The sequence below is a fragment of the Sitophilus oryzae genome, unplaced genomic scaffold, assembly GCF_002938485.1.
Source record: "Sitophilus oryzae breed Bouriz unplaced genomic scaffold, Soryzae_2.0 scaffold_1122_pilon_pilon, whole genome shotgun sequence".
NCBI lineage: Eukaryota > Metazoa > Arthropoda > Insecta > Coleoptera > Curculionidae > Sitophilus > Sitophilus oryzae.
The window spans coordinates 62169-72500 of record NW_022145752.1 but is presented as its reverse complement, the minus strand read 5'-3'; the positions used below and the strand labels follow the sequence as shown (position 1 = coordinate 72500).

Sequence of the window (10332 nt, the reverse complement as noted above, 5' to 3'; positions counted from 1 at the left end):
AAATATTATGTCAGTTTTCCTTCAATTGTGTCAATTCTAATCCAGTTTCTCTCTTATATTAACTAAAACTAAGTCAACAAAAAAGAAACGGAAAACAAGACAAACCAAAAGGAAATAAAGAACGCATTTAAACATCCTTTATTCCATCTAGACAAGCGTCGTCGTATTTTCGTTAAGAACTGCGAAGAGCTAGAACGGCGACTGTTCCTAAGATTTCCGGGAAATCCCCGGGGATCTTCGCTGGGAAATAAAAGATTTGTTTCCGATTGTCGGCAAGTAGTAGGAGAGAAAATGGAGATATTGTTCCGATGGAGGGTTTAAGCGTGCGAGTGTTACGCTACGATGAATTTCCATTGGAATTTGAGAGCCCGAAAATAGAGTTGGGAATAGTGTATGAAGGATAATGGAGACTTGTCTTTTTAGCAGAATAAAATAGGACTAGAAAATTTATACAGATGTTGTCATACTAAATTTTGGTTTTATTTTTAGCGAGACACTTTAGCACTCTGCATTCTTAAGCTGCACTTAAGCATTTTTATATGTTAGGATCTTTACTACCAAAAATTAACAGAAAAAATAAGTTGTACTTGATGATGATGATATCTTTACCTCGTTGTGCGTTAATATTACTTGTACTAAAAATTTAAGATTCACAGTAATATCACTTTATGATTATTGTTTATTTCCAGTAAGTATATAGGATCATATATCTCCTTCGCGGAGCAAAGGGCTTCAGTGAAAGCTCTCCATCAAGTTCTATTTTTATCAGTTGGTTTTGCTTCCTTCCAGGTTGACCCCACTTGTTGAATCTCATTCAGTATGGAACGTCTCCATATTTGAGCAGGTCGTCCTTGCTTTTTTTTGCCTTGGGTCCAACTCTGATCTCGCTATATTACCATCAGCTTTCCGCAAAGTGTGACCTAGCCAACCCCATTTTCTTTTGCGAATTTCAATGCCTAGTTCTTGTTGGTTTGTAAGATGAAGCAGGTCGGTATTGCTTATAGTGTCTGGCCAAAAGATTTTTAGTATTTTTCTCAAGCAGTAATTGATAGACACCTGTGGGCGGTTGATAGATATTTTAACAGGCTTATATTAAAACTGGTATGACGTTGGAATTGAATATTCTTAATTTTGATTGTATGGAGAGTTGATGAGAGGTCCAAATTTTAGTTGGCCAAAGGCTCGCTGCGCCTTCCTGATCCTGCTGACAATATCCAGTTTAATTAGTATGTAGAAAAAGTCAGAACAGACAAAAAAAGAAAATGACGAAATAGTGAGAAAAAAAAACAGAAAAACCGATCAATTCCATTCCAAATGTGCAAAATAATTCTTATTTAATTTCGGCTAATATAAACGTTTGGGAGATAAAGAAAAAAACACAGACGTTTAGCCAAAAAAGTTAAATTAAAGATAAAAACGAACACCGAGTTTTAACCTCTCTAATTTACTTTTTTCGGCCTCAATTTGTCGGAATAATTATCTGGACATTATTTTTGGTGCCTCTGCGATTCGTTTGAATCGATGTTTCCCGAGTTTCAAAGCAATTAAAACTTTTTTGCTGATAATGAAAAAAGAAAGGCCGGTTAAAACGGGGGAAACAATTCGTTTTTTTGACATTCCTTTTGCTTTTTTTCCGATTATTTAGGCTTAATTTTTTTAATCTTGAGTAAATTTCAGTCTTTTCTGTATACAGGGTGGTCCGGACTGTATTCCGGAAACTTCGACAGCATATTCTGCAGATAAAAATAAGTAAATAAGTTCGTATAAAGGTATGTCCTAAAATGCTTAGTTTCGGAGATACAGGGTGTAGAAGTTTCATTTTTATTTCGATTTTTTCCAAATAATTTCTGAAGTAACGTCAATATTTCGATGAAAATTGGAGTCTGGGAGTTTTGTGACATGAGAAATTTGATTTTGATGTCAAAATGACTCCTATTTGTAGGGGGCACCACCTACATGTGTTTTAACTGTTTTGAAGAGTAATAACTTTTTGTCCGTACCGGTATAAACTACCGACTGAAAAAATATACATTTCCATGATTTTTTACGTAAAAAATGTCTCTTGGTAAAAATCGCTATGAGCAACCGTTCTCAAGATATTTAGAATGGAAGTTGTCAATACATGTCATTATTGACAAAAAAAAATTGGCGCCGGGAGGCACGTATAGCCGCCCATACTAAAATATGTTAATATCTCGAAAACTGCGACTTTGACTGATTTTGATGTTATTATAAACTAGGTTTTCCCCGCGACTACGTTCGCGTTACACCTCGAATAGTTAATGCATTACTTTGTATACAGAGCTAGTGAGCCTTACAAATGCCCTATTTAAACTATATTTTTAAGAGTTTTAGAGCTACTCGTATTTCATATGAAAGTTATCAATTGTCGATTTTCTGGGTATTATACAGAGCAAGTCTTGAATAAGTGCAAATATTTTCAGGGCTGGTAGATCTCGATAAAAAACCATATTTTCTCTTTACCGTTTTTCAAATAACTCCAAAATAACTGAGTTGTTTTACTTAAAAAATTTCCAAAAAAAAATATTTTTTGCTTAAATTTTGAGAACCACTGCAGCTTTTCGGGTTTTTCTGTCTTGTAAATTTAATCTACTACCTATCTATGTTGCCATATTATCAAGAAATTATGGTTTTTAACTAAAAACTAAAAAAAATCCAAAAGGTTTTTCAAAAAATTCCAAATTTCAAAAAAAATTTCGCGAAAAAACTCATAATCGTGTTTCTGGGCTCAAATATACCTACTACCGCTAAGAATAATTGCACTTATTTAAGACTCGCTTGACAAAATATCGATATTGTTATTTTTGACTTATTACATATTTTTTACTTAAAATTTATAAAAAGCCGTCAATATTCCAATTTCAAGAGCATTTTTATCTCTTTTAAATATTATTATGTACTTAGGAAAATTCGAAAATTTAAAAACCGTTTTTTATTTTTTCATCGCCTGTATATGACTTTATGACACACTTTGTATACCAAAAATAAAACTTTTGATTAGAGTCGTCTGAAATAAAAATCTTAATAATTCCAGAAGTTATCGAAATCAAAGTATTTCAAAGAAGTCAATTTTGGCCACAAAATGTTTTTGAAATCTTGCTTTTTTAACACTTTTTTTCAATTTTTTCTAACTACTTCCATTGACTGAAACTAATTATGTATGGTTGGATAGAGGGTGGATGGCGATCTTCCAGGGCGGTTTTTTATTTCTTATTTATATATAGATTATTTTCGAAATCGAACCAAAGTCAATTTCAAAGAAATTTTGCAAAATCTGAAAAAATAATATCTCTCCAAAATAATAAATAGTGAAATGATTATTTACCCTCTATAGATAGAACCCTGGTCCCATATAAACTGTATTAATAAAATAAATAGTTTTGAAATATGAAGTTTTCAAATGAATATTTGAAATTTTCAATTGTCGCTCTTTACTTAATATACTCCCTTGATATTTTTTTTATTTTTCATCTCTTTTTTGGTTTATTAAGAGCACTAATACTCCATTTATAGTTATTTTTTATTCCTTGAAGGATAATTGAAGAAGAAATATAGAAGTTTATATTATTGATGTGTCACTAAATAAACCCTTGTATAAAATTTTATACTGCTAGATGTTATAGTAATGCATTTTCGTACAGCAAACTTTCATTCCCTATTCTACTCCCTAAGATTATAAATTTCATAAAATCGCTTTATCCAAATAATTAACTCATGTCTTTTAAATGATCCTTTGTGCCAATTTTTATGTGTATAATTCAGAGGTCACCAAGTTTTACATAAATTTTTATTAACTTTACCCATTTGGTTGATGAATTTCGAAAATCTCTTCTAATTCTTTTTGTAGGATTTCATTCTTCTAGACCACATAGTAAGGAATTTTCATACAACAAATTGTTCCGACATAATTTTACTCTCTAAGAGGATGAATTTCCTAAAATCGCTTTGTGTAGCTAATTCACTAATGTCGTTTAAACGAACCTTTGTTCTAATATTTATGTATCTAAAGCTGGCTGTATGAACTGATCCCTAAATTATCTAAAAACTTGATATATAATCTAACTGACAAACCACTGACAATGACAAATAACTTATTTCTGGAGGTATTGTGTGTAGGTGTTTTTCAGGTATGTTTTAATGTTTAGTCGATTTATACAAAGAAATAGCCATTCAACAATTTAAAAATACTTCATAAGAAAGCTAGACATATATACCTTTCATTTAAAAAAAACGCGTTTTGCTAGCTACTGTAATTATGGAGTTACGATTTTTTAAAATTTTTAACCCCCTCCCATACCCCCTTACCAACCCCCCACCCCCACCAAAAACTAATGGCCAGATTCTCGGGTGTCACAGTATTTTTGTGCCAAATTTGGTTAAAATGGGTTCAGCGGTTTTTGAGTTATCGTGTTACAGACGGCAGACAGACAGACAGACAGACACCACGAAAATATTTTGTATTTAGGTCCTTTATGACCCAAATAACTCATTTTGAGTGAAATTAAAAATCTTTTTTTTTGCCGATCCTAATAGCCTACCATACCTAATAAGCACACGTTGAGAATATAGCAATTTGACTGAAATAATAAATTTTATTTTTTTAAATTAATCATATTTTTTTCTGCTGTTGAATTTTTGGCACAAAAAGATTTCAAATTTATGATTTCAGTTTAATAACTATTTAGTCAACATGTTTAATTATGTCAGTGATGACAGGTAACCATTACTCTTAGCGATTTTTACCAAGAGGCCTTTTTTATGCAAAAAAAGTCTTGAATGTATATTTTTTTACTCAGTAGTTTTATACAGGTATGGACGAAAAGTTATTACTCTTCAAATCAGTTAAAAAATATGTAGTTGGCGCCCTCTACAAGCAGGAGTCATATTGACATGAAAATCGAATTTCCCATGTCAAAAAACTCCCAGACAACAATTTTCATCGAAATATTGACGTTACTTCATAAATTATTTTGAAAAAATCGAAATAAAAATTAAACTTCTACACCCTGTATCTCCAAGCATTTTAGGACATACATTTATACGAACTTTTTACTTATTTTTATCTGCAGAATATGCTGCCGAAGTTTCCGGAATACAGTTCGGACCACCCTGTATATTTTGCTCAAAATATTTTAGTTAAAAAAACTATAATATATATATAACCAGATGTAACTTTAACTAACTTTCATTTTTCGCAGGTTTTCAAGTTTTCTTTTTAGTAAAACCATAACTTCAAAGATTTACTTAGTCGTGTTGAAGTGCCTCCAGCTGAAACCACTCGTTTTAAAACTTGTTCCCCTTTTTATTTTTTAACCATGTCTCCAGTAACAATGGACGAGGAGAATTCGTGATAATTTGGGAATTTAATTTAAAAACTTTTTAATTAACGTAATTTTCTTTGTGCCTAATTTTTTCCAGAAGCATTACACAGGTCGTTGGGTTTACAATCATGAAAAAAGTTGAAAAGGCTGATTTTGAGTGGTCAGCATTTCAAAAAAACCGAGACGCCTAAAAAATATATTTCTTAACTTAAAAATTGTTGAGTTTCCTTAGGGCCAGTATTGCCATTTCATACTAAATTGTCGAATCTTTGTTATTTTAAATGGAACACCCAGTATAATAATAAAATTGCGTTTATCTCATTAAGGAGGCCGAAATGACAAAATATCAAGAGACAACTTTTCATCGGCATTAAACTGCTTACACTATTTCGCTAACAAGAGAAAAAAAGTCAGTGGCGTACATGCTTTTTTTAGAAAAATATTCCAGTGAAAACCCATATGCACGTCCCTGGTATATCATTCGAAACGCTAAAAGTACTTGGAAGAAAATTATAATAAATCGAAAAAATATTAAGATTTGAACACCCCGTAGCTACGAAACAAACTGAATTTTGGACCTATGTTGATATGAAAAATAAATCTTATTTTTACGTGAGGAATCTCCCACGAGAGATGGCACATGTTTTTTGAAACGCCCTGTAGATTGATTTATTTTGACTCAAAATGTACAAGAAAAATATACATAAATCACAAGACTTACTCTAATCCTTTTTTCAAGTTTTACCAACGTCAAAAACTTTATATAAACAAACAAAACATAAAGTTATTCTCAATTATTCTTTATATGGCACTTGCAAAACCATCCAATTCAAACTTCAACTCTGTCGTATTTCGTTCTAAATTGACAAACGACCTCTCCGGTCCAAAAAAGAAGAGTTACAAGAAAAGTAGGTTTAAACAAACTGGCCAGAAGTCGGTTACGATGCTGCAAACTTCATTTCAACTTTCCGTTCACGGTTCGTTTGAATCACCCCGGTCCAGGCTTAATTCGAACAATTTCCAGTTTTGTTCGAGTTTATTTCTGTTGGAACAAGGATGACGTTTTGGAGGAGACACTGGGGGACCTAGGGGGAGGAAATTAGTTAAAGGAAAATTGGGTTTCGTTTAAATGGAGCGATTAAAGTGGAGAATATCGAGGAGGGGAATTTTGACCCCTTCAATTTTATTTCGGCTGTAGCCAGGGTTGCCACCTGTCCCGATTTTGATCCAAGAGCCCCGCGTCCCCACGCAAAGCTCTAATTAGTTCTGTCATTGGGGATTTTTGCTTGGAAAAAAGTCCGGAAGTTTTGCAACTTTGCAGGTTTATAGGTTTTGGGGTCCCGAACTAAAATCCATAAAATGCACATTGCCAGACTTGCCGCCGGCGCCGCCATCTTGCCAAAATCGTGTTACTCAAATACGGACACATCACTACTTCAAACCTTACATTTTCTTCTTTTTTCCTTGCAGGTGCAACAACAGTGCCCGCCCCGCTCGGAGATATCGCCATGCAGCTGCCAAGTGAAGAAGAACGGGCTGGACATCCTGTGCGAGTTCACCGATCAGCAGCACATCAACGACGCGATGAGCGTGCTCAAGGGCAAGTCGCTCGTCATCTTCTACCTGAAGCTGCGCCACAACAATCTGCGCAAGCTCACCGGCTTCGTGTTCCTCGGCTTGGACATTCACCATCTCACCATCCACAACAGTAGCCTGTCGGTGGTAGAGGAAGCTTCGCTTAGCTCGATAGGTAGGTCTAGTCATACTGTATTTACTGTGCTTAACTTAATTTTTCGTATCCGGAGTTAGAGGTGGGAAAAATTTACGATAAAGCAAACGTATAATAAAGCATTTTGTCAAGTCATCCATTTTCTTCTTCAGCTTGTTTAATTTTAATTAAGTAACATTAAAAAAACCTTAACTCTCATTTTCTCGACAATTATCTTCTAGAACTTGATCCAGTTCTCTTCTGAACCCCTCATATGTCTCTTTGTCAAAATTAGAAAATCAAAAATTAGCCTGGTAAAGATCGAAGCAACCGGTTCCATGGCTCGTGCAGCTCGCGGAAACTTCCATTCAATTTGCGGCAAAATGTCGGAAATGAGCTTCGGCTCCGACGTGCCGTTAATCGAACTCGTTTCACGATTACCACGTGAAACCCTGACTGAGGACGCCATTCTCGCCCTCGAAATGTTACCCCGTTTCCGAGCCAAGGCCGTGCTGGAACTATTCCAGAACACATACACACGCCTGTAAGAACTGGGGTAGTAAAATATTCCGGTCGTTTAGGATGTCGTTCGTTCGGTTTTCGTATCTGTTGAATTCGCAAAATGTTTGAGGACAAATGAAAGTGACAATAAACAAATCATTTTTTCCATAGCAATTATTAAAATTGCCTTATATCTATCAAGAATAGTAGATAAAATAGTACTTTAACCTCAAGGGTAGATTAAATGATACGTTAACAGCGAGGATAGGTTAAAAACTTTATTTCTTCTCGCACGTTTTTTAATTGCTTCCATTTTTGAAAATGTTTGTATTCCTTTTCATAAGTTATTCGGGATTTAAATATAATAAAGAAAGAATCGGCATACTTTGGTCATGTTCTAAGGAACAACAAATACAATCTATTACACCTTATTCGTAAGGTAAAATTGAAGGGAAACGAGGTCCAGACAGAAGTCAAATGTCGTGGATGAGAAACATAAGGGATACAGATATGAATGTTCAAACATTCCTTAGAATAACAGAAAGTCGAGAAGAATTCACTGTGGTTATCGCCAATCTTCGCTGAGAAGAGGAAGAAGTAAATACAGATTAGCACTGGCAGCAAAAAGAACACTTTTAATTTAAAATATTCAACTTCTCTTAAATATTATTAGTTTTTATCAATTTTGTTGGACGAAAACCTCAAAAAAATCAATTGAATTTCCGCCTGGAGGTTGTATCCAAGCGATATGATCCCAAACGCATCAATTTGAACTAATTAATTGTTGTTGTTTGTTAACGGTATCCAGATTGCGGGTTCGGGATGTTCCCACATTAATCACTTCGTCCCGTCATTTTATCTTGTCAGAAATTAATTTACCTCGACCCGAACGATAATGTTAATTGATAATAATAAACGATGCATCATTGGAGGACAATTTTATAATTTTGTAAAGGTCTGCTGGTTCGAGTATTTAAAATTGAACAGAATTTGTTAGTGTCATGTATATTTACATCATTTTTTTCATAAATTAATGGTATAAAGAAATTGTTGATGGATTATACAGGTTCCGGCAATAGTGCTTCAGACATCTGTAGCTCCTACAATAAAAAACTTGGGAATTTTGTGCAAGTGCAAACCAAAAGTATGTACTAGGATGTATTTTAGGAAAGTATTTTAGCTTCTACAGAGTGACTCGAAAATGTGTGAGTGGATCAGGATGATTTTTTTTAAATGGAACACTATATATATTATGACATTTTTACCTTCCTTAATAAATATGTAAAAATATATATATTCAGAGTTGAATTGTATCTTTCTCTAGGCCGTATTATAATTTTTTAGTAATTTGAAGGGAAATTTTTGCAAATAACTTTTAGATGCCTATTCCAAATAAAACGAAATTCTAGATGAAGGTACAACTTTAACGCCGCATTCCGATGCACCACGCGGTATGTAACGTTAGTTATGTAAATACCTTTTACATGCTCTGTTCCAAATTGCCACGAGAATTATAGAGGGGGTCCCAAGGTTTCTGCTTTTATATTCCCCATAAATGACGAGCTTCGTAAAAAATGGTTGACAGCTATTAAAAGAGATAATTTCACTCCTACTAGTAGTTCTCGGGTAAGAAGTGCATTAAATATGCCTCAAAAAGGCCAAAGGCCAAAGCCTCTGTTACCCTAGTGAGGATGTAGTTATGGCTACTGCTTACACTTACCTCACTATAAGTAAAATATTGGAAGAATAATGAAGCTTTTTACATCAAAAAGATCACAGAAGGATATTGACAACATTCACATTTGAAAATATAAATGGCCTGCTTGGATGTAAGTCTTTTTTTAAGTCACAATTGCCCCTCACATACGTCAGAATTTATTATTAAATCCATCTTGTTCAGAATATCCAATATTTTATTGAAGAACTATGCAAAAAAAGGAATGACGCTATAAAAAGGTTTTTAGTTTTTTTTTCTATATAAAATCTTGAAACACATATTATATTTTTTAGTTATCCTCACCTATTATAGTTTAAATTTATTCCTATTTGTGTAATGCTGCTAAACATTGGAAAAATATTCCATATTTTTTGACCCAAGCCAGTGTAGTTTATAATTCCCAGAGCATTTACCAAGGCTTTTACTAAGACAAGTAACTTCCTATACTGTCCATAATAGTATATATTTATCAAACGTGCAGTAAATTCTAAACTATGGTAGGTTAGTGTTTGCAATTGAATATTTAGTTTATATTACTATTTTCTGTCATACATTTCTGGTTATTTCTTTTTCCGATGATTTTGAACACCCTATATATGCTACCTCAAGTTTGAATATTTACACACTAGTACACTACCTATCTATTTTCTGAGAAAACAGACCTTTTTATAAAAAGTAACTAACTGATGTTTTCATAAAAGTAATAATACAAAAAATTCCATACTTATGTGGAGAGCTTTAGACTCCCTGTGTATTAAAAAATTAGTGATATATTACGTATAAAAAAATATAAAATTAGTGTAATCTAACCCGACATTTGTGTGAAAAATGTCTATTTGGAAATAAAACAGGTTTTCAAAATACGCGCCAAATAAGGCACTTCTATCTCCACCATATTGGAAAAGGTTGAATGGCCTTTTGTGGAGGTGGTGGTGGGTCAGCATGGTGGCCCGGCCGTGTTGCCGCTTTTCAACATGCCAGGTGTGACGTATTAAAAATAACGTGCGGATTTTTATCCTGGGCTTTTTTGTTTTTATTTATTTTCTTAAGAACGACTTCAAATT

The 10332-nt window shown here is 33.6% G+C and overlaps 1 protein-coding gene across 4 annotated transcripts in view; it reads left to right on the top strand.

Moving 5' to 3' along the window:
* LOC115886062 (leucine-rich repeats and immunoglobulin-like domains protein 2) overlaps nt 1–10332 on the top strand; it is a 194227-nt gene that overhangs the window by 127093 nt on the left and 56802 nt on the right. For all 4 annotated transcript variants that reach the window (XM_030905118.1, XM_030905093.1, XM_030905109.1 and 1 more), the window contains exon 3: nt 6813–7092. In XM_030905118.1, coding sequence (XP_030760978.1) covers nt 6813–7092 — 280 coding nt within the window. The remainder of the gene's footprint in view (nt 1–6812; nt 7093–10332) is intronic.